General features: G+C 44.3%; 1 protein-coding gene across 3 annotated transcripts in view; it reads right to left on the bottom strand.

Moving 5' to 3' along the window:
• Positions 1-19,151: 19,151 nt before the first annotated feature.
• The window catches only part of TSPAN7 (tetraspanin 7), a 182,008-nt gene continuing 175,736 nt past the window's right edge, over positions 19,152-25,423 (bottom strand). For all 3 annotated transcript variants that reach the window (XM_039510729.1, XM_039510737.1, XM_039510743.1), the window contains 2 exons: positions 20,401-20,473; positions 19,152-20,173 (listed from right to left, as the gene is read on the bottom strand). In XM_039510729.1, coding sequence (XP_039366663.1) covers positions 20,405-20,473 — 69 coding nt within the window. In that variant the 3' untranslated portion in view covers positions 19,152-20,173; positions 20,401-20,404. The remainder of the gene's footprint in view (positions 20,174-20,400; positions 20,474-25,423) is intronic.

Here is a 25,423-nt window from a genome sequence, read left to right as displayed (position 1 = left end):
TAGGAAATTACATTTAAAAAACTATGCTAATGGAACATTATTAAAGCTGCAAAGTCAAGCTCTCAAAAGTTAGGAAATACCAGAATTAGTGTTGCCTGTGCAACCTCAATTCAGCCCCTTATGTGTGTGCATTATGGTTACATCCTTCCAATGCCAATGTTGGCACACCGGATGGAAATTAATCTCTTCCATTCCACTTAGTCATTTGCTGCTGCTTCCATTTGCTCTATGGCAGGGGCAGGCAACCTATGGCATGTGTGCCAAAGGCGGCACGCAAGCTGATTTTCAGTGGCACTCACACTGCCCGGGTCCTGGACACCAGTCCGGGGGGCTCTGCATTTTAATTTAATTGTAAATGAAGCTTCTTAAACATTTTAATAACCTTATTTACTTTACATACAACAATAGTTTAGTTATATATTATAGACTGATAGGAAGAGACTTTCTAAAAACGTTAAAATGTATTACTAGCACACGAAACCTTAAATTAGAGTGACTAAATGAAGACTCGGCACACCACTTCTGAAAGGTTGCCAACCCCTGCTCTATGGTGTGGAGATCAACTATTCTGCCCACTCTGTTATGGATTCTCCTTAAGGTTTTTCTTCACACCAGTTGGTTTCAACTTGACATTTTCATGTGGGAGTCCATTTGTTGCCATCCAGAGTACACCTCCTCTTGCCGATATGGCCAGCGCTTCTAGTGGACACAAGCTGCTGGTTGATGATTTCTCAGATCTCTTTGTTGGTGATGAAGTCTTGCCATCCAATGCGCAGAATCTTTTTAAGGCACTTATTTTCAAACATGTGTAGTTTTCTGTCTAACATTTTGGTAGTCTCCAGCTCTCACAGCCATATGTTAGTACTGAGATTGTTTGAATTGAAAATTCTCAGTTTTGTTCTGATGCTGTATATCTTTCGTTTCCTTACATTGTTGAGTTTAGTAAAATGTGTTATGATACAGTCTTTAATTACTTGATCACTATTGCCCTGTGACCCATGACCTGATTAGCTCAGGTTAGATTTTATGTGCACAATTGCTTTTAGTAATATAAGCTAGCTGAAATGCAAGCAGGAGGATAGACACAATGAGCATTTAGGCTTGGCAACAGGCTGAGGAGTAAGCCACGTGTAGAAGAACGCTTAGCACAGGTGCTTGACCTGAGGTCAGAAGGTTTTGCAATGCGTAGCTTGTGATAAACAACTACACCACAGAAGCTTAACACAACAGATTTCTAGGGGATTTTTGGATATATGTAACCATGGAGAAACTGAAATGAAATCAAAACTATTGGGACGTTAATTGATGCAAGTGAGGTATTAACTGTCAGAAGTTTAACTGTGGTTCGCTGGAATATCACACATGGGCAGGCGCTGAAAACTTAGGTATGGTCCTGAACATGTATGGGGGATGTATGGAACAAGGGTATAAACCGGAGTTGGGACTTGAGGGATGACCAAATGGTGGAAGCCTGTGTACGAACAAGCCCTCTTGTGGTGATCTCCACATACTTTTTCTTTCCTTCTAGCTTTGCTGTTGTCTGCCTTCACAAGGTTGTAAGCGTGTCAACACTGAGGGTGGTTTTCTTGTGTACCAGCCTAAGGCTGTAAGTGTGTGCTGTCTAAGGGATGTTCTGTTATATGTATCTGGTTTTGTGTAATTATGCTTATGCTTGGATTTACTGGGCTTTTAAATAAAGTCTGCATATTTCTATTTGTGTGTTTCACCAATCTCATAATTATTCATACCTTACATAGCCACAAGAGTAAAGAACCCGTTACCTGTGACTGGTGCACTTCCCACACTAGATTAACTCCAGGCTACATCATGTACAATTTTTTCTGCAGGACCCTTGCCTCAATCCAGTGCACAGGCTGGACCTGTTCTGGGAATGAAACAGAGATTCATAGTGGATGAGACTGAAGTCTGTAGGGCCCCTGCCTCATTTATTGCAGAAGTTTGAAGGTGTGTAGTGAATGAGGCAAGGGATTGCAGGCAGGGGCGGCTCTAGGATGTCCACCGCCCCAAGCAGGGCGGCATGCCACGGGGGGCGCTCTGCCGGTCGCCGGTCCCGCGGCGCCGGTGGACCTCTCGCAGACTTGCCTGCGGAGGGTCCACCGGAGCCACAGGACCAGTGGCCCCTCTGCAGGCATGTCTGCGGGAAGTCCACCGGCGCCGCGGGACCAGCGGACCTTCCGCAGGCACGCCTGCGGGAGGTCCGCCGGAGCCGCCTGCCGCCCTCCCGTGGGACGCTGCCCCAAGCGCACGCTTGGCGCGCTGGGGTCTGGAGCCAGCCCTGATTGCAGGAAGAGATGAGATGGTCTCCCCTTTCCAGCTCCACACCAGTTCCCAGTCCTCGCTCCTTGTCCCAATCTACACCTGCTCCACCCTCCACACCAGGTCCAGCTCTTGTCCCTTCTACATTCAAGTCAGTCACCCTTCTCCTCCACATTGTCTGGTACCAGCAGGGGATCCTGGTTCCTGTGCCACAGTGGGCCCGGAAGCACAATTGTAGAAAGAGTCTTGCTCAGCCCCAGCACCCGTGGGGTGGAGAATGCCCAGTTGCTTTGTGGGAATAGCACATGCACAGCCTGACTGGCATAGAGGAACTGCAAGGGGCTGGGGCGTGCTCAGCACAGATGGACTCTTTGGAGAATTCAGCTGCCAAACGCTTAACAAGCCTCAACCAAGTATGTGCAAAAGAAAAGTTTCCAGAGGCTTATAATTTGACCAAATTTAGGCAGATTTTCACAGGGCCAGCAGAAGACACACCCCTTAGAAGAGAGGGCTGCCCTGCCAAATTTCAAGCACCCTCCTGGAAAGCACAGGGGTGCTAGTTTCTGGGAAACAGATGGATTTTTTTTTAACACAGGCAAAATTATATTTTTTCACTAGACTCATTTTCAGATACAGCTAATCTGCTTTATCTGAAACATCCCAAAAAAGTCGGTCTGAGGCAGACAGCTGACAGGGAAAAATTCAGCCCAAACTCTTTACATTTGACAAAGTTATAAGCAATTGAAAACAGGATCTTATACTGGAAAGTGTTAGGCAACCTTAACTATAGGCAGTACTATCTGAGCCACCTATAATATGTAATGTTTGTATAGGGCACTGACATTAGGATTATTCCATTTACCAAACCAGGCTAGGACATTACTTATTCATTCCAAAGGCAAAAAGCACATCACCATGCTTGTAAAACAAGTTACACACCTGTGATGCTGTATGAAAAGGAAGATGCCCATTTATATCATTGTTTCTACCACTGTTATACAATTGCAATAAATCTTTTACAAAGTATGTCATGTAAGTTATCAATGGAAAAGTTATAGATTGCTAAGTATGATCATCCTGTTTATATGCATGAATCCTCTTTGTATCTGAAGTTATGGATATTGGCTATGTACTTGTATCTCAAACATGTTGTGATGCCTGGGTGATACCGCTGCAGATAGATTTACATCCGGACTGGCCAACTATGTGTTGATGGCCTGTTAAGGACAACCAATGGGCCATTGAAGAGACTAAAACATACCCAATGACCCTTTCCTGGAGACATTTCAGAAAGCACTGAGGAAATGGCCGCCCAGTGACTCATCATGACATGTGACCCAAGGCTTCATCTTTGCCAGGAATTTTCCATGCGCCTGGGTTGAAGGTATAAATGTGAGCCTGTGACATCATTTCTTTGGGTTCATTTCCTGCTTCATATCGCTGGACTGGATTTCTAACAAGGAAGCTATGAACAAAGGGACTGAATGGCCCCCAACCAGTTTTGGTGATCCAGAGAGAGACTTTTTACAAGCGAGCAGATTTACCATCCCTGCTATGAGCCTGACCTGCAATCTCTGAAAATCAATTGTGATGTATATGATTCTTTAACTGTTTGATAACTGTTGTCTTTTCTTTCCTGTTTACATTAATAAACCTTTAGCTTTTAGTTACTAAAGGGTTGGCTACCAGAATGATTTTGGGGCAAGAGCTAGGTTTTATATATTGACCTGGTTAGATGTCTGATCCCTTGGGATTGGAAGACCAATATAAACTGATTAATCTGGTTTTCAGTAATCTCTCATAATAAAGTCCAGTTGTCTGAGTGGTGAGCCAAGGGCTGGAATGCCTAAGGAGACTGTGGTTTTAACTTCTTGTTAACCAGTGTGGTGATAAAGAAGCTCACTCTTGTTACTGGCTTGGTAAACTCTAATGATAGAATAACCACCAGTTTGGGATGTCTGCCCTGTTTAAAACAGTCTGTCCTATTTGGAATTCTCAGCTTGCCTATATCCCACACCAGGAAACAGTCACACCATCAGTAGAACAAATTGTGTGTTCAGCTGTTGTCATTTATTTCAAAATTTTCTGACTGTAATAGGATATAAGTGTATCCCTCTCTGTTAGGTGGGTGATGGGCAAAGTGAAGGCAGGTTGTGGAGACTTCACTATAAATATCCACACCTTCAAATGCTTGTCATTCATAATGACTGAGGCTCTGCAGCACAGTGGATTACTTTCTGAAAGGAATAGTAAAAGTACCATTCCCCCACGCTCATGCTTCCTGGTCACATCCCTGTGTGCTGGCACATTCTTCTCCTCAGTCTCCGAAATAGGGAGCACTGCTACTGTGTCTGTCACTCTCTTCCTCTGTGTCAGTTTCTGCCATAGCGTGGAGCACTTCATAGTAAGCACTGGAGAAAGAACTCATGACTGTGTCCTGTATTTTAATTTCCAGTCTGAGGGATGTCATTTTCCAGGGGGCTGTAGATGTTTTATATTGTTATGATTGATGTTTATTACATGAATTACAGTTTCATAGATTGTAGGGCTGGAAGGGACCTCGAGAGGTCATCGAGTCCAGTCCCCTGCCCTCACGGCAGGACCAAATACTGTCTAGACCATCCCTGATAGACATTTATCTAACCTACTCTTAAATATCTCCAGAGATGGAGATTCCACAACCTCCCTAGGCAATTTATTCCAGTGTTTAACCACCCTGACAGGAACTTTTTCCTAATGTCCAACCTAAACCACCCTTGCTGCAGTTTAAGCCCATTGCTTCTTGTTCTATCCTTAGAGGCTAAGATGAACAAGTTTTCTCCCTCCTTATGACACCCTTTTAGATACCTGAAAACTGCTACCATGTCCCCTCTCAGTCTTCTCTTTTCCAAACTAAACAAACCCAATTCTTTCAGCCTTCCTTCGTAGGTCATGTTCTCAAGACCTTTAATCATTCTTGTTGCTCTTCTCTGGACCCTCTTCAGTTTCTCCACATCTTTCTTGAAATGCGGTGCCCAGAACTGGACACAATATTCCAGTTGAGGCCTAATCAGCACAGAGTAGAGCGGAAGAATGACTTCTCTTGTCTTGTTCACAGCACACCTGTTAATGGATCCCAGAATCACGTTTGCTTTTTTTGCAACAGCATCACACTGTTGACTCATATTTAGCTTGTGGTTCACTATAACCCCTAGATCCCTTTCTGCCGTACTCCTTCCTAGACAGTCTCTTCCCATTCTGTATGTCTGAAATTGATTGTTCCTTCTTAAGTGGAGCACTTTGCATTTGTCTTTATTAAACTTCATCTTGTTTACCTCAGACCATTTCTCCAATTTGTCCAGATCATTTTGAATTATGACCCTGTCCTCCAAAGCAGTTGCAATCCCTCTCAGTTCGGTATCATCTGCGAACTTAATAAGCGTACTTTCTATGCCAATATCTAAGTCAATTAAGATATTGAACAGAGCCGGTCCCAAAACAGATCCCTGCAGAACCCCACTTGTTATACCTTTCCAGCAGGATTGGAAACCATTAATAACTACTCTCTGAGTACGGTTATCCAGCCAGTTATGCACCCACCTTATAGTAGCCCCATCTAAGTTGTATTTGCCTAGTTTATTAATAAGAATATCATGCGAAACCATATCAAATGCCTTACTAAAGTCTAGGTATACCACATCCACCACTTCTCCCTTATCCACAAGACTCGTTATCCTATCAAAGAAAGCTATCAGATTGGTTTGGCACGATTTGTTCTTTACAAATCCATGCTGGCTATTCCCTATCACCTTACCACCTTCCAAGCGTTTGCAGATGATTTCCTTAATTACTTGCTCCATTATCTTCCCTGGCACAGAAGTTAAACTAACTGGTCTGTAGTTTCCTGGGTTGTTTTTATTTCCCTTTTTATAGATGGGCACTATATTTGCCCTTTTCCAGTCTTCTGGAATCTCTGCTGTCTCCCATGATTTTCCAAAGATAATAACTAGAGGCTCAGATACCTCCTTGAGTATTCTAGGATGAATTTCATCAGGCCCTGGTGACTTGCAGGCATCTAACTTTTCTAAGAGATTTTTAACTCGTTCTTTTTTTTATTTTATCTTCCAAACCTACCCCCTTCCCATTAGCATTCACTATGTTAGGCATTCCTTCAGACTTCTCGGTGAAGATCGAAACAAAGAAGTCATTAAGCATCTCTGCCATTTCCAAGTTTCCTGTTACTGTTTCTCCCTCCTCACTGAGCAGTGGGCCTACCCTGTCCTTGGTCTTCCTCTTGCTTCTAATGTATTGATAAAAAGTCTTCTTGTTTCCCTTTATTCCTGTAGCTAATTTGAGCTCATTTTGTGCCTTTGCCTTTCTAATCTTGCCCCTGCATTCCTGTGTTGTTTGCCTATATTCATCCTTTGTAATCTGTCCTAGTTTCCATTTTTTATATGACTCCTTTTTATTTTTTAGGTCATGCAAGATCTCATGGTTAAGCCAAGCTGGTCTTTTGCCACTTTTTCTCTCTTTCCTACCCAGCGGAATAGCTTGCTTTTGGGCCCTTAATAGTGTCCCTTTGAAAAACTGCCCACTCTCCTCAGTTGTTTTCCCCTCAGTCTTGATTCCCATGGGACCTTACCTATCAGCTCCCTGAGCTTACCAGAATCCGCCTTTCTGAAATCCATTGTCTCTATTTTGCTGTACTCCCTTCTACCCTTCCTTAGAATTGTGAACTCTATGATTTCATGATCACTTTCACCCAAGCTGCCTTCCACTTTCAAATTCTCAATGAGTCCCTCCCTATTTGTTAAAATCAAATCTAGAACAGCTTCCCCCAGTAGCTTTTTAAATCTTCTGAAATAAAAAGTTGTCTGCAATGCAGTCCAAGAACTTATTGGATGGTCTGTGCCCCGCTATGTTATTGTCCCAACATATATCTGGATAGTTGAAGTCCCCCATCACCACCAAATCTTGGGCTTTGGATGATTTTGTTAGTTGTTTAAAAAAAGCCTCATCCACCTCTTCCACCTGGTTAGGTGGCCTGTAGTAGACTCCTAGCATGACATCACCCTTGTTTTTTACCCCTTTTAGCCTAACCCAGAGAATCTCAACACTTCCGTTTCCTGTGTCCATCTCCACCTCAGTCCAAGTATGTACATTATTAATATATAAAGCAACACCTCCTTCCTTTTCCCCGTCTATCCTTCCTGAGCAAGCTGTACCCATCCATACCAACATTCCAATCGTGTATTATCCCACCAAGTTTCAGTGATGCCAACAATGTCATAGTTGTATTTATTTATTAGCACTTCCAGTTTGTCCTGCTTATTACCCATACTTCTCGCATTTGTATATAGGCATCTAAGATACTGATTTGATCTTGCCTCCCAGTTTTGCCCTGACCCTCCTTTCTCTCTGCCATTATAGCCCATGCTCCCTCCTATTTCCAGCCCATCTCCCAGGTCTCCATGTTCTTCACTTACCTGTGGGCTTTGCTCACCTGTCCCCGTCGAACCTAGTTTAAAGCCCTCTTCACTAGGTTAGTCAGTCTGTGTCCAAATAGGGTCTTTCCCATCCTCGAAAGGTGAATGCCATCTCTGCCTAGCAGTCCTTCCTGGAATAGCATCCCGTGGTCGAGGAAGCCAAAGCCCTCCTGATGACATCATCTTTGCAGCCAGGCATTCACCTCCACTATGCACCTGTCTCTGCCTGGGCTCCTACCTTTGACAGGAAGGATCAAAGAGAATACCACCTGCACTCCAAACTCCTTCACCCGTACTCCCAGAGCCCTGTAGTCACTCTTGATCCACTCAGTGTCACACCTCGAGGTATCTTAGCTACTGCTTAGCACTCTTCCCCTTTCTTTGTTGTGCCCACATCTTATATTTAGACTGCAAGGTCTTTGGGGCAGAGAGCATCTTTTAATTACATGTGTGTACAGCGCCTACCATGATGATGCTCTGAGGTCTAGCTGTACGTCGCCTCTAGGCACTATTGCAATCCAAGTGAAGTAATATTTATCACTTATTTGGCTGATTTATTCTGCTGGATGTCGCGTTGGGAGGTGGTGGCAGTGAATATTCGGTGCTTTAGTCTAGCTCACTGATTCTTAACGAAAAACACAACACATTTTAAAAAAATGACACCAAGCCGCCATCAACAGCAGCAAGGGTTTAACTTAATCTTCAGCACCCCACTCAGAGGACTTGGAGCTCTGGCTGAGTCACGACTCCTGGAGCAGGTCTGTGTGTATGTCTCAGAGGCTGACTGAATGTCACTGAGTGGGAGGGGATGCGCTCCGGGAGTGGGGGGGAGGGGGGGAGGGATGCTTTTGATCTGTTCTCTGTCTTCTAGAGCTTTACTCTGACAAGGAACATTTGTTTATCCTTCATCTTACAATGCCAGGGAGGAAGCCGACAATCACGATAAACATGAATGGGTTGTCAGAGGATACAGAACGTTCACCGTACAGAACGACTCCCAACACGTGTGGAGTATCTTCCTGAGGCTGTTTCCCATCCCCCTTCTCAGTCCCATGAAAACAGAATTTTGCTGGAGAGAAACCTTTACAGGAACTGTGCTGTAAATTAGAGGATGTGATTTTTGTATGTACATACATATAATAAAAAATGTGAAGCACCATGTGATGGGGGAAATCCCATTGTCTCCTGTAGCTTCCCTGTCATTTAAATGAGCTGAGTGCGCTGAAGGGTTTTCAGGGATTCCCATGTCTTCTATAGAACCCCCTTCAACATGGCAGTTGAACACACCCAGCCAAGCCAGGGGACATGGACATGCCTGGGAGTTAGTCACCTCACAGGCATGTTTTACCAGACACATTTCACAGGTGAGACCATATGCAACTGCACTGACTTCATGGCTATTACACCCACTGCCATCAGGGATGAATTAGGCCTTATGACTTTTTGTGTGCATTTTACTCCACCCACTTTTGAATTCACCCTTACTGAATGAGCAGTTCCTTTTATTACACTTAATCCATCTGAAATTTCATCCTGGAAGCAATTTCTGTCCATGTTCATTGCTGCAAGATTGCCTGTTTGTGATCATTTTGCAGCCTGCATTTTCACAATGCAGTTTTAGAATCACATTAATCTCAAATGGATTATTATTGGGTTGACAATCCCTTAGGGTGCAATGAAAAGTATTCATTAATTCTCAGGGCAGGAGGGCTAATTACTTTTTAAAAAAAATCTGTGCTAATTGCCAATAACTTTTTTTTTTTTACTGAATTGGTCCCATAAAGCTATTTTTTATTTCTTTTTTGTGCTGTAACGTCTATAATTCTTAGTCAAAACAAGAAAGGGAATATCTAGGTCAGTGTTTCCCAAACTTGGGACGCTGCTTGTTTAGGGAAAGCCCCTGGTGGGCCAGGCCGGTTTGTTTACCTGCCGCGTCTGCAGGTCCGGCCAATCGCAGCTACCACTGGCCATGGTTTGCTACTCCAGTCCAATGGGAGCTGTGGGAAGCGGCGCGGGCTGAGGGACGTACTGGCCGCTGCTTCCAGCAGCTCCCATTGGCCTGGAGCAGCGATCCGCGGCCAGTGGGAGCCATGATCGGCTGGACCTGCAGACGCGGCAGGTAAACAAACCGGCCCGGCCTGCCAGGGGCTTTCCCTAAACAAGCGGCATCCCAAGTTTGGGAAACACTGATCCAGTTTAGCAACAGGAACAAATCATAACCGGGGCAAAGACAAGGAGGCTAAACTAATCTTCTCAGGAAAGAGGGTTGACTTGACTTTCAAAGTCACATCCCTTCAAGTTGCCTCAAATATAAATGGGCCAAATTCTGCTCTCTCTATTCATGCCAGTTATTCATTGACTTCAATGGAACTCCATGCAACTGGGACATAAGTGGTACATAGGGTTTACGTTGACTCCCTGCACAGAGGTGACTTTGACCCCAGGTGAGTGATGGCAAATGAGTTTGGCCCTGTCAGTGCTGAAAGTTGTATCCAGGTAAATTGAGAAGGATGTGATGAAGTCAGGACTCATATCTGAGATGACATACAGGTGGATTCAATATAGACTGTTTGGAATAAGATGCTTATGGAGCTCAGAGAATTCTATGTAAAGAGTAAGTTTGGCTACAATTAAAAAAAATTCACAAAGAATTGTGGGCCTAGAGATACTACTAATTAATGAAAGCACGAGTCAGTTTTCCTGATCAGATGATTTATTTACAAATTAGATTACAAAACGAATAATGGTGTACAATGGCCATTCCAATCAAAGCACTATGAACATCTGTGGTAGGACCTCAACCTAGAACAGTGGAAAACAGAGCAAGAATGTCTGGGTTAGGTGACCGTAAGTGTGGAGAGGTCTTGTGCTGCCCCCGCATCCCGACCCACGCACAATGCTGATTTTCAGTCTAGCTGAGCTGGGGTAGTTTTCGGGATTAGCTTTTCACTGTGACAGCCAGTGACAGCCTATAGCCTTATGTTCATCCCTTTACAGGATTATGATACATTTTGTACAAAGTATGATAGATGGACCTTTGGTTTGACCCATTATGGCCGTTCTTATCTTCTTAACATATATGTCAACATATACACACCCAAGAACTCCAAAATAGCAAGGAGTGTTCAATGTCATTTAGGCGTATAAATAGCTGTGGCTGAGAAAGGAACAACAGCTGTACTGCTGCTAATGCAGAGCAGAACCCAAAGCTTAAAGCTTTTCCACGGTTCCCTACCTTGTCAAGGCACGTATTGAATCAGTTTGCAGGAACCAAACATCTAAAACTACAACAGGACAATGAAAGCTAATCACCATAACGCATTGGCTGTTTGTGACAAAAATTGGTGCAACGTGATGTGCCAAAGGAGGAGCCAACTTTTTTTTCTTCCAAATTTAGCCAAGCTGGTAGGAAGAGCCTGCAGAGATTTCACTGGATACTGCACATCTGTAGGAGGAAGCACGTTCTCGATGCAAAAGGCAGTGTTGTAATCTATACATCCACGCATCAAGATCTAATATTTATGATATATTTCCATATTGCAATAACTCTAAGTCAGTGATGCTATAATTACAATGTCCAGGTCAATCCAGAACTCCAAATGTGATGCCATTTATTTACCACAGTGATGACTACATATTATACAACTCTGTGTGCATGGCACTGTGATTTGCTGTCTTTCAATTATTGTAACTGGGTAATAAGCCAGCACAACCAGTGACAAAATCACACGTGGTATAATTATGGATCTCTCATTTTAGAAGTAAGTGGCTGAAATAGGGAAAATTATGCACCTTGCTGCAGAACACAAACACTCAGAAGCGGCAACTGCTGCTGCTGAGAATTGTTAATGCCAATAACTCAAACATTACTGACTCTCCAGCTTAGAAATCTTGGGACATTGACCCCCGAAGAGAGGCAGGTGGGCTTTGGCTCACTGGCAGATCTCACCATCCTTCCCCCGCAGCCAGGGGCGGCTCTAGACAGTAGGCTGCCCCAAGCAGTGCGGAGCGCTGCGCCGCCCTTCCCCGGTCCCGCGGTGGGTCCCCTCTTCCCGCGGCTCCGGTTGAGCTCCTGCCGGCATGCCTGCGGCAGGTCCACCGGAGCCCGGGACCAGCGGACCTGCCGCAGTCATGCCTGCGGGAGCTCAACCGGAGCCGCGGGAAGAGGGGACCCGCCGCAGTCATGCCTGCGGCAGGTCCGCTCGTTCCGGGCTCCGGTGGACCTGCCGCAGGCATGCCGGCGGGAGCTACACCGGAGCCAAATGCCGCCCCCCCGGGAAACGGCCGCCCCAAGCGCCTGCTTGGCGCGCTGGGGTCTAGAGCCGCCCCTGCCCACAGCTGGCAGGGACTAGATATAGAGATTGGGAAGCCTGAGCACAGCTCATTAGCGTACTGTTGTATCACCCCATTGTGCTAGGCACGGGACATATGCATAATGTGGCCGTGTCGGTCCTGAAAAGCTACGGTGTAAACAGACACTGGGTCGGAGGGGAAACAGAGACACAGAAGTGAAGTGACTTGCCCAAGGTCACACAGCTGGTTAGTGACCAAGCCAGAAGTAGAATCCCTGTTGCTAGTTCCCAGTCCAATGTCTTGACTCCCTAGAGCAGTGGCTCTCAACCCGTCCAGACTACTGTACTCCTTTCAGTTTCAATTTCACCTCACCTGAAAAATGACTTGCTTACAAAAATCAGACATAAAAATACAGAAGTGTCACAGCCCACTATGACTGCAAAATTGCTTCCTTTCTCATTTTTACCATATAATTATACAATAAACCAATTGAAATATAAATATTGTACTTACATGTCAGTGGATGGTATATAGAGCAGCATAAACAAGCCATTGTCTGTATGAAATTTTAGTTTGCACTGACTTCGCTAGTGCTTTTTATGTAGCCTGGTGTAAAACTAGGCAAATATCTAGCTGAGCTGATGTACCCCCTTGGAAGATCTCTGTGTACCCCCAGGGGTACCCATACCTCTGGTTGAGAACCACAGTACTAATGGGCTGCAAACGGGTTCCATCCAGGTTCCCTCCCTGTCCTGATGATAGAGCTCCATTTTGATGCTGGTGTAAAGAAATAGTGGGCTAAACGGTGCGGAGAACCAATTCTTTCTGGCTAGACATCGTGGGCCTGATCCTGCACTCCCGAGCCAGGCAGGACTCATTATAATGGGAGCTTTGCCTGAATAAGGCCTGCAGGATTGGGTCAAATGTAAAGCAATGCCACTGGCAAAACTTATACATACAGGCTGTGTTCATCAGCATCATCCAGCACTCACCCCAGCTCCCAGACAGTATGTCACTGCCTACAGTGAACATAACCGTTAAGATGAACTGCTTTTCTGTAGCTGAAAGTGTTCACACTAATATTAACCTCTGTAAATACTCCAAGGCTTTCCCTTGAGGTGAAATTCACCCCTGTGCAGAGGGCCAGAGCAAGGTCCATGCACTATTTAAGTCCCACGGGATCTCTCAACGTTAGGTGCAAGTGGTGCATAGGGCCTTTGCATAGGTGTGCACTTTACACCCAACGAGCAGCATGTAGGATCGACTGATTCCTGCCTGGAGTCACACTAGATTTGTTTTAGTCTGTTATTTTGCAGGAACAGCTTCTCAGTATCTCCTTGGACCATCGGAAAACGGCACAGCTATTTTTATCACTGTTGCTCCGCTTGCAAAATTATTAATGGCCCCTTCATTTCCGCAGACCTTGCTGCCATGTTAACCTACAGCAAGATTCTTGCAGCCTGGGAGGGACCTGCATTTACAAAATCATTTGGTCTTACTTTTATATTAATCAGAAATTGATTATTTCTCTGTTTCCTGCACTTTGCCCATCTGTGGAATGGTTAGAGACTGGAGTAGCGTGTAGAATAAGCCCAGTACCAGGTTGTGGAAATAGAAGATATGTGCTGAAAGAACTCTGCTCACCGCCAGTAACAGGTTCCTCCAAGGAGGCTATAGACAGCCCAGTTTGACACCCCCTCACCCAGACAAGCAGGATCTCTGGAGAGGCTGATGGTAGCCCAGCAACTCCCCCTGACTTAGCAAAGCGCGTAAGCACCTATTTGAAGTGCGCTGTTGGCTAGGGATGGGATTACGCACATGGTTAAAGTTAAGCGCATGCATCACTGAAATGGAAACAGAATTCAAATCCAGTTCAGTGGCCTGGCACCCCATCACTCAGCAGCAGCATCTTGGCCCAAACAGCCCTTGATCAGTAGGAAATGTGAGAGGAGGCTGGTGTGACCCACTTCCTCCCCTAACCTGGTGAATCACAGGGAAGATGTTCGCAGCCCAATCTCCCTTCTCCTTTGGGCAGATGAATCCTATTGCAGTGGGAGAGACCGGGACTGCTGGTGAGCCACATCCCCTCTGGGATTCCTTCCCTGCAAGCTGCTGTGCCTGTCAGAGATGACCCTTAATTCAGCATCACTCTTCAATCAGAGCAAGATACAACTTGGACTGAAATGAACTTAAAAGGCCACCTGATGTGATTCTTTGTTGGTTCAAATCTCCTGCTTGATTAAAATACTCAGGTGATTGGGGGAGGGGTGCTGTAGAGAGACAGGATGCATTTTTAGAGCTGTCTGAAGAAGAGCTTGTAGTACTTACCTTTCTACAGCTGCTGTCCTTACTTTTGTGGGTGTTTTCCCAGAATACAAACTGCAGGGTCTGGCCTGATTCTCTAATCCTCTGTGTATCAAAAGTCCCACTGAATTCTAAGATATGAGGTCTGGAGGAGCTGTCCCCGTATATCATGTGGTTGATGGACAAGGTAGAAAGTGCACATTCTACTACATACACGAAGCAAAGCCACTAACAGAACACCAGGCTTACTGCAGATTGGAAACAAATCAAGCACACGCTACTGGGGCAAGCAGGGGGGTGGGGGGAAATATGAGGAAACTGTGCTTGTAAACAGCATTTCCATAGCCTGAAAAACAAATCCCCCTAGAGGAGTTACATGAAAGCTGCCCAGCATTTATGCAGAAATTGTATTGGCATTCTTCACATTAATTAAACCGCCAACATTGTTCTGCTGCAGAGCAGAGAAGCAGTGGGCTGCGTTGGCATAAAAGGAGCAGACTTCAGCGTGCCAAACTCAGAGCTATCAAAAGCCAAGGGAATGCTCCAGCAAGGAAACTACTGTTCCTGACAGAGAGAGACAGCTCCCCACAGGCTGAGCTGAAGAATGACCTGGTCTCTGAAGGCAGCTGTTCATCTGCCCTTTTAGCTGAAGGTTCAGCAATACAGAACTGCACTGGCAATATAAATAAAAGGTGTTTAAAAAAAAAAGACATACCAATCAGAGTTGAGGCCAAGCTACAACGTTTGGATCTTGCTCCGAACTTTCCCAGGTTTGAATGTGGAGCACATATAATTTATAATAGAAAAATCAATACAGGGAAACAAATGAGACAGCAAATACACAGCAGTCTAGTGACAGGGCCCAAACAAAAGCTAGGACACCGATTCCTCTTCTCTGCGCTGTGGCGAGTACAAGGAAAGGCAGACATCAATAACGAAGGAAAGTTGGTCTGCTTGCAGCGCCAGTCTTTATGCAAAATCCAGCTTTTAATTGATTGCCCTCAATTTGCTCAAATGCACAGTCAGTCATATCCAGTGTTTGACTTTCTACAGCTGCTGCCAGGCCTGCCTGATGGATTGTGAAGCTGCAAAGCACACAATGCACAGACTGTGCTTGAGGAGAACAATGCATCGTCCTTCCTCCTGAACCAGCACAGGCCACAGAGACCCAGCAAAACTGAGCAGAAGGCAACTTCACTGCAGGACAAATGTTAATGAGTATCCTGTTTAAATATACAGGTTTCTCCTCTCTCAGTATTATATACACACATGTATTTAAATACCACAGTGCAGAACATCAAGAATACATTTGATTTTTATTTAATTTTCTGGTTTTGGGGTTGGGGGGGATGGAAGCCAGAACCCCCCCGTTTTGTAAGTTCTTTTCTGGCTCTAAAGGTGCAGTAATTTGCCAGCTAGGAAAATTAAGGGAACTACTTGTGCGAATGAGCCAAGCAGGATTTAGTCCTTAGTGTAGAACTTCGTTTTATAGTTTCCAACATTAGCCAAAGTTACTAATGTCCGTGCCCATTGATGAATGTGAACATTCTTGTAGCTCTGTCCCCCACGATTAAGGCAAGTTTCCAGCTCTTCTGAGAAACAGCTAGTCAATCTCACATTGTCAGATGCTGAATTTCAGCTACTTGTGAGCTAAAGCATCTTTACATTTTCATAAAATGAAGGGGGTGGGGGTGGAGATTTCACCCTTTCATAGCTTAAAAATGGCTGACGGAATTAAAAAGAAAAACAAAACAAAACAACAAACACAACCAGCCATTGGACTGAGATTACACATAGGAAGGGTCCGGGGAATTTCTCAGAAAGGTCTGAGCATATGGTGGACCCTTGTAATAACCACTACCCACATCTCAACTGACACACACACACACAGTTCCACCTACCTTACCCCATCTCTCTGACACACACACACACACACACACACACACACACACACACACACACACACACACACACACACACACACACACACACACACACACACACACAGTTCTACCTACCCTTAAAAAAAAAACCAGAACCAAGCAGTAGCAGGGAAAGCAGCTGTTACTAGGGAAAGTGGCACATAAGATCAGCTGCTGACAAATAAATCTTAATTTAGAAATTCTATTGTTTAGTGATAGGTGCCAAGTAAAGCAAGGCTGGCGCTGAGGCAGAGCAGACTCTGCCACCGGAAAGCGCAGATTGAGACTCAAGGCCAAGGCATAGCTATTGGAGTTACAAGCACCAGTCAAATACAGCAAGAGGGAGAGAGTGAAGATCAGCTTTATTCTCAGCAATGGATCACATCAGTAAAAATAATGATCTGTAGTTAGAGACTGACACCAAGTTCTGTCCCCCCCCCCCCAAAAGTGCAAGCTCCCACCCCACTAAAGCTGAAGGTGCCAGTGAGCTTTTAAGGTCTTTTCAAGTTTTGTTTCCTTTATGTATCCCTGCATGCCTGGTCATTCCTCAGCACTGCTCCTACTACGATTGCCTTTAATTTTGGATGAGAGAGCAGGGATCATTCCAGCCAACATCAATAGCACACAATGGATTTATTGGCAGCGAATGCTGAAAAGCAGCGCATGCTGCTAGAGACCATGTATGCATGCACACACCTGAGCCATCTTCGGGTTCCTGTCACCACTGGCTTAGAACCAGGGCTGGTGCAAGGATGTTTTGCGCCCTAGGCGAAACTTCCACCTTGTGCCCTCCCCCATCCCCGAGCCCCCGCCCTGAGGCGCCCCCCCGCAGCAGCTCCCCCCCTCCACCCTGAGGCAGCTCCCCACTCCCTGCCCCAGCTCACCCCTGCTCCGCCTCCACCCCGAGCACGCCGTTGCTGCTTCACTTCTCCCGCCTCCCAGGCTTGCAGTGCCTAAGCTGATTGGTGCCGCAAGCCTGGGAGGCGGGAGAAGTGAAGCAGCCACGGCATGCTCGGGGAGGAGGTGGGGCAGGGGTGAGCTGGGGTGGGGAGTTCCCGTGTGCCACCCCCCCCTTACTTGCTGCAGGCGACCCTCCCCGAGCTCCCCTGCCCCAATTCCCTTCGCCTAAATGCCAGCCGTGACTGGGGAGGCCGAAGATCCGGCCGCTGCGGTCGCTGCCGAAGAAAATGCCGCCCCCCAAATCCTAGCGCCGAGGTCGCCTAAATGGTTGCACCGGCCCTGCTTAGAACCTGGTATCAGAGTCTGATCCCCAATGCAGGCACCAGGGTAGGCAGTGTAATGAGCTGCAGTCTACAGGATTCTCCTGGAGATCTCACTTAAAACCTGCTTCGAATGGTTTATTCCATACTAATTAGGGAGTCTAGTGTCCCTGCTGCTAAGGGGAAAGAAAACACAAGCAAGAGGCAGAAGGAGGGTCTGTATTCTGCCAAGGAGCCCTGGTGGTTGTGTTTATAGCAGTACCAGTGCTTTTGTGAAAGTGCAGCCAGAGCATACGTTTAACACATATGTCTATTTAATCTAAGATCTGTCCAGATGTTCCCTTATTCTTTCAGCTGAGGGGATGCGGAAACCAAAAATAATACCCTGCACTTGGACTTCAGTTTGTGGCATTTTGCAACTTGTTTGAGTAAAGCCTAATGTGTGTTATCTAGGTTCAAACTCAGCCCTTAACTGGTCTGCATGGCAGCTCTGAGACAATAACCAGCTATATTTTTGCACTACCTGCTAGTCACTCAGTGGTGTTTTATCTTCCTGGAATTTAGTCAGAGCAAAAGAGTTTCCATACCCTGGGTGCATATGCAAAGTGTACACAGCAAAGGCACATGTAATTATGGGGATTGTGTATGCATGCACAATACTGAACGCCTCTGCAGTTATTAAGCTTTACAGAAAGACATGCCTTTATAGTTTAAAGAGACTGCTGTTCATCACCGGGTCTACAATGTAGGGCTGAGGCACTGCACAATTACTTCATGTATTTGATGGTACTTTTCAGAAAGGCTTGAAAGTTTATGTCCGCATATGCTACAGCTTTCCTCCTTCATTTTTCTTTTTTGCCCAAGTAACAAAGGAGGCTAAATTCTCTTCTCAACTTGCAGGTAAATTACTGATTTAAGGCCTGAACAAAAGCCTAGCGAAGTCAATGGGAGTCTTCCTATTGATTTCAATGAGTTTTAGATTAAGGGATAGCTCAGTGGTTTGAGCATTAGCCTGCTAAACCCACAGTTGTGAGTTCAATCCTTGAGGGGGCCACTTAGGGATCTTGGTTCTGCTAGTGAAGGCAGTGGGCTGGACTTGATGACCTTTCTAGGTCCCTTCCAGCTCTAGGAGACTGGTATATCTCCAATTGTTATAAGGGGGTTTAGTGCCCAATCCAAAGCCCATCGTAGTCAATGGAAAATTACCACTGACTTTTATGGGCTTTGTGTCAGGCCCTAAATTCTCCATATATTCACCTGGAGAGAGACCCTTCCAAGGCCGAGAGACAAGGGCATACCTTTCCACAAAGGTCGCAGAGTCGGTGCTATGCAAAAACAAACCTAAGGGAATTCCTAACACCATAATAGTGTGCAACACAAAGGACCAGGATCATTGAACACTGTAGATTTTCTTACTGGCCACAAAAGGAGTAATTGTGAAGCAGAGGGTATGTGTTCAGCCCAAAGAAAAACCTTCCACTTATTCCACAGTTTGTTTCGCCAAGAGTTTGAAACAATTCCAGCTACTACCTCCTTCCAAGGCAATATTATTTTTGCCTCATAAGCAAGTCACAACTTAAAATACACATAATTCTAAATAATGATGCACACTCTGTTTTACTTCTCCCTGAGAGTTGTGTTAGGACTGAAGAACAAAAGTGAAGCAGATAGAAATCTGTAATAGTTCCATTTATTAATACATATCTCACAAATACAATATCAACGCATTCTTGTTGGCATGCTAGACAGAGGCATTATTAAAAAATTCCTATTTTTTTAAAAAGGTTTTAAACTTTTGCTTCCCCCCCCCCAAATATTCTGTATGCTTGTTTTTGTTTTGATTGATTTGACAATATATTTGGTGGCTGTAACGTCAATGGGGAAAAAAAAGAAAATAGAAAAAAAGGATGAAGGCCGCATTACAGCACAATTTGATTAGTTCAGAGTTATCTAATAAAAAAATAAAAGAAGCAAAATTACTGCCTTCACAGTAAGCAACAACACAGCTTAATAACAGTATTACACAGGTTCAGAGGCAAAATGCACTAGACAAAGTCTACTGGCATACGCACTAGGCATACAACATTGAATAAGAATCAAAGATGTAGTAGAACATCAGGAATAACAGTTCCCTTCAAGCACAACATTATAACATTATTTTTCAAGTATCTTTATGTTATGTTACTGATTTCTTGTGTTTTGGGGGAAGGGGGCATTTGTGGTGAGAAGATGAAAACCTTAGTAAAGCAGTAAACAAAACAAGAAACTAAGATTTAGTAAAGCAAAAGAATATATATTTCATATACTGGTTTAAATGAACGTGTGCAACACTTATTAACCATGGTGAAAGGCTAATTTTGCCCTCCAGTCACTACATGCACAGCCTGATCAATGCTGTTAATGGATTACCATTGTTCACGTACAACGCAACTACTGTATGACCAAGAACATACATATAGTGCCATCATATGCAGAGCCTTTAAGATGGAGTGTACAGTACTGGATGTTGAATGGTTCAAGCTACTCTTGGTGGTGCAATAGTACTTCACGGAATGGTACACTACACATGGTACGGAGTTTAGAAGATGGGGTGTGTGTGCGAGAGAGTGTGCTCTAACATTCTTTAAAGTCTTCCTAGATGGCTGCAGTTCCCGATTTTGAGACAGGCTCTGTATTTCACATCTCTGAAAGACTAGGGAAGGAGAGAGAAAAAGAGATGAATTGTTTTAGCTGCTAACAAGCTTCACAACAGAACTTTCTCTTTTTAAAAAAAATATATATTCAGAGGTAACAAAATATTCATAAATTATATGTTCAAGCGATGCTGCAATTCCCTTCTTTCCACCAGGCAAAATATTGGGGTGGAGGGAGGCAGTACCTTGTGGCCAGCACACTGTATACAAAGAGATAATGGCTCACCTTGTTACACCATCTCATACTGATTGGCAGTGATAAATCGGGACAGACAGCATGCCAGCAGCATTCCAATCAACTATTTGAGGGGGAAAAAAAACAGACAAGGAGTTAAGAGTCATTGTGATACATATAGGGTGACCAGATGTCCCAATTTTATAGGGACAGTCCCGATATTTGGGGCTTTTTCTTATATAGGCTCCTATTACCCCCCAAACCCCTATCCTGATTTTTCACACTTGCTGTCTGGTCACCCTAGAGACATAGTGACCTTGCCAAATGGAATCTTTGGTAACTTTTTTAGAAAACTGAAATGTGCTGTTACATTATAGGAAAGCAAATGTTTACATTCCTGAGCTATTACGAACCCCCCAGAATTACTACCACATTTTAAGTGCAGCTCTAATCTGAAAAGTGGTGTAAAAATGGCACCTCCATCTTCATCAGATCTTCCTCCTGTTTGTAATCAGAGTCCCATCTGCTTACTTTGGCAACTAAGTATGTTTTCACTACTTTTTACTCCTGTTTGCACTCCCTGGCCAGCAAAGCTCAGGGAGAGTGAGCTGAATCCTATTCTGGCACATGTATCAAGTTATTGACTGAATTCTAATGTCAGGATCTCACTTGGTTATAGAATCATAGAACCATAGGTTAGAAAGGACTGCAAGGGTCTTGTCTAGCCTCCTGGCAAGATGCAGGATTTGTTGTCTCTAAACTATCCAAGACAGATGGCTATTAGGATCCTTTTGAAAACCACCAGCGAAGGAGATTCCACAAGCTCCAGAAGCAGCCTGTTCCATTGGCCTACAGTTCTTACTGTTAGGAAGCTATTCCTGAGATTTGATCTAAATCGGCTATGCTGTAGTTTGAACCTATTGCTTCTTGTCCTGCCCTCTGTGGCAAGACAGAACAACTTTTCTCCATCTTTTTTATGGCAGCCTTTCAAGTATCTGAAGCCCGCTATCATGTTCCCCTCCTCTTAATCTCCTCTTTTTGAAATGAAAAGATGTCCAGTTCCTTTAGCCTTTGCTCATATGGCTTGTGTTCCATCCCTTTGATCATCTTTGTCGCTTGCCTCTGGATCCTTTCCAGTTTCTCTACATCCTTTCTATACATTGGTGACTGGAGTACTGGACACAGCACTCCAACTAAGGCCTTCTAGCACCAAGTAGAGCAGTACTATCACCTCCTGTGACTTGTATGCTATGCCTCTGTTAATGCAACCTGAAACTGCATTTGTTTTTTTGCAAGAGCATCACATTGCTGACGTATGTCGAGGTTGTCAACCACCACAACTCCCAGATCCTTCTCAGCAGTGCTGCTGACAAGCCAGTTATCCCCTATTCTGTATTTGTGCATTTGGTTTTTCTTCCCTAGGCGTAGCACCTTACATTTGTCTTTGTTGCTTTTCATTTTGTTGTTTATAGCCCAGTTCTCCAATTTATTAAGATCCTTTTGAATTTAAGTCTATCCCCTAAAGTGTTTGCAATCCCCCAGCTTTGTGTCATCTGTGGACTTGATCAGTATGCGCCTTATACCTACATCCAGGCCATTAATCCAGATGTTAAATAACATCGGACCTAGAACAGATCCCTGGGCTTGTTACTACTAATGAGCAACACCACTGAAAGATATGGGGGACTGGCATAGGGATAATGAAAGGCAGAATTTGGACGGCAGTATCTTTATTACTGATGATTCTGAGTAACCGGGATAGCAAGTAACTTAACTTCTAGATCCCACAGTGAGTACGTACAGCTGACATTTTAATTAAACATACGTTCTTAAACACGCAGCTTTATTAAATAAGAGTCAGAGTTAAATGTGCGTTGAAGTGTGGTCCATCTAATGCCCCAAACCAACATTTCCCTTTCTTTACAGAAGTTAAACAATTTCAAAAATAAAGTTAAGACATTTGGAAATGAAGAGCTGAAGATCTAGGTGGCTCTCACTGCCATGTAGTTCTTCAGCCCCTCAGACTTCACTCAACTTACAGCCTTTACTTGTTCTTTAAAATTTGCACAGTATGCGCAACAGTGAGAGCAACAAATTACACTTCTACATCAATATAACGCAATCCGATATAACACGAATTCGGATATAATGTGGTAAAGCAGTGCTCTGGGGGGGGGGCAGGGCTGCGCACTATGGTGGATCAAAGCAAGTTCGATATAACGCGGTTTCACCTATAACACAGTAAGATTTTTTGGCTCCCGAGATCAGCGTTATATCGAGGTAGAGGTGTAGTCGGAGATTATTGAAAATGGATCCCTGGAATAGGAGATGGGTTTTTATAATCTCCTGGTAATTTATTCATTTGACCATCATAATTTATTAATATTTTCCTGCATATACCAATCACATTAATAACCACACTTCTCACAGCTGTGGTGGCCTATCAACTCTGAGCATATAAAGATTGTTACAGTTCATAACCACTTACAGAGGTGAAGAGACACCGCTGCCGAAACATCAACCATTTTACTGTTTCAAATAATTACAAACACACTGTTCTAGTTGCCACAACATTTCATACTATTGGCATGAGCACATTTGGGTTGGGGAAAAACAGAAGCACATCAATGTGTGCACATGGCTAGATGAGATTCCCACCGTCACCACCTTTTCCTATTTAAATGCTGGAGATGTCTGAATCATATCCTATCCGGGCTCTAAGGAAATGCTGATTAGGACAGGGTGTGTCACAAACGTGCCCTCTTATTAAGCAGAAAGACGTTTGGGCAAGATCCAGCAATCAGCAGTGCTGCTCAAGGAGTGTCTCACATTGTCAGGATTCATTTTATAAAATGGCCTCAACTCCCATGAACTCCAACTAGTATAATGCATTTTTAGCATCAGGTGACAGTATTAATCTTAGCTCAGGTATAAACGAGACGGAGTGCAGGTCATGGATAACACACCCAACATGGTCCTGATACAACCTCCAGTACTTGATCTTTTCAGGTGGGATTTTGAAATTAATTGGATTTGGCCATCCAAATCCCCATCTCAGCTTTGGAAATCCCTCCCTAGATCAACAACTCACCTTACTGCCACTGTAACTATTAACAAATATTTTTAGGTCCGTGTTAAAGGAGGGAGTTTAGGCTGCAGCTCGAGCACTCACTCAGGAGCCCTCCTTCCTTCGGGCAAATAGCGAGGTTGGTGTTATCTGGCTGTGCATTGCAGCCCAATACTCCAGTCACTGTGGGGGTGATATGATCAACATGGCAGTTTGTAAAATCCTGTTGGGAGCCCATCATGTGCTGCAGCTTTACCACTCTAAGGGCTGCTGAGGCTGCCATTGCTACTTCCTGCTGTGATTTTTGTTTTAACTCAGTCTCACTTTTGGGGAGTCGTACATGTGTTTCCCACAGGGTTACAGAAAGAACAGAACAAAATGTTCCCAGTGGGCTCTGGGTTGTGGCTGTCCCTCCCATTACTTTTTAATGCCTGTGGTATTTCTGGGTTTATTTCTTTTTCCTCAGTTGACACACTAGTTTCTTCTGTGCTTTGTTATCTTTTTCACTGTAATAACACTAAGTATCTCTGATCGTGTGTTCGGACCTATTTATTTTCACTAAACTAATTCCTCCCCAGACCCTAATCAGCTCCTCACGGATAGTCTAATGGCTAATTTTGCGTGCACATCCAATTTTGCTGTATTTTCTTGGTACTATGAGATGGATGTTATTTTCCCCCTCAGCAGGACGTTAGCTGTGTCCAGAGTAAGCAAGAGTCGCTATTTGAGAAATCGTTAAATTGCACATATTCATCAAATGCTTTTACAAGGTCTTAGACCACCACTGTGAGATCCTGCAGTTGTCAGAGTTACACTGGCAGACCAGGTGCCAGGTTATGACAAGGGGGCCTACATCTCAAACGAACACTGACAAATGCATAGCTGGAATCAGCCTTCCTCACCTGTGTGTTATAATTCTAATAACTATTTTAGCAATACTAAGAATATGTTTAGACTTTATGAAATGTTTGTAAGGGGCTGGATGCATTAATCTCACTTATATCATCTGCATCCCATGTTATCAGGTAATATTTATGTGTACGCTCTATAACTATAAATCACCGGACAGGGGAGGAACACTAACCAGTGAGATGATGCAGATGATAGAAGCATTAACCAGTGTGAAATACTAGTCTCCAACAGGAGGTGTTACCCAACAAATAAGGCCCATCACCACTAGACGCACTACTGTGGATCATCAGAAGACAAAAGACTTTGTTGTTTGCTCTGCCCCCCCAATAAAGAGGAGTTCCTCCCGTCAGCTGAACTGGCAGGTCAGAGAATTGGAATGAGATAAAAACCCTTAACAAGAAGAAACTGCATCACTATGCTGCTTGGACTCAAGGGCAATGTTTTCAAGGCATAAGCAGGAGATCACTAGGGTTTAGCTTGGGAAGCGCTAAGGGACGGCTTATTATAGAAGCCTATCTTACTTTTGAAATTTAAGACAGTAACTCATTGATGTGTGTGTGTGTGTGTGTGTGTGTTTACCTACTTTAACCTTGTAAATAACTTATTTCCTTTTCCTAGTTAATAAATCTTTAGATAGTTTGTTATAGGATTGGCTACAAGCATTGTCTTTGATGTGAGATCTAGGGTGCAATTGATCTAGGGGAAAGTGACTGATCCTTTGGGATTGGGAGTAACCTGAATATTGCTGTGATTCTTGGCGTAAGGCATCACCTATCACAAAGGCTGTCCTGTAGTGGCTCAAGAGTGTGAGTATCAACCTCAGGGCAGACTGTTAAGAAGCAGGATTGTCCTATACTTAGTTTTCACCAATTAATTATTAAGTGTAAAGTCCTCAGGAACCAGAACAGCCTTAACATGGAGTCACAGACGGTCCCCTTGGATACGCTGATCTATCTCGCCACCAAGGTGAGCCTACCTTTGAGATAGATGGTCCTTTAGACCAAGAATCACAGAAATATTCAGGTTACTCCCAGTCCCAAAGGACAAGTCAATTGCACCTCTGATCTCACAAAAACCACAATGCTTGTAGCCAAT

The sequence above is a fragment of the Mauremys reevesii genome, linkage group 1 (genome assembly GCF_016161935.1).
Source record: "Mauremys reevesii isolate NIE-2019 linkage group 1, ASM1616193v1, whole genome shotgun sequence".
Classification (NCBI taxonomy): domain Eukaryota; kingdom Metazoa; phylum Chordata; order Testudines; family Geoemydidae; genus Mauremys; species Mauremys reevesii.
The sequence above is the reverse complement of the archived record's forward strand: the minus strand, read 5'-3'. Positions and strand labels throughout refer to the sequence as shown.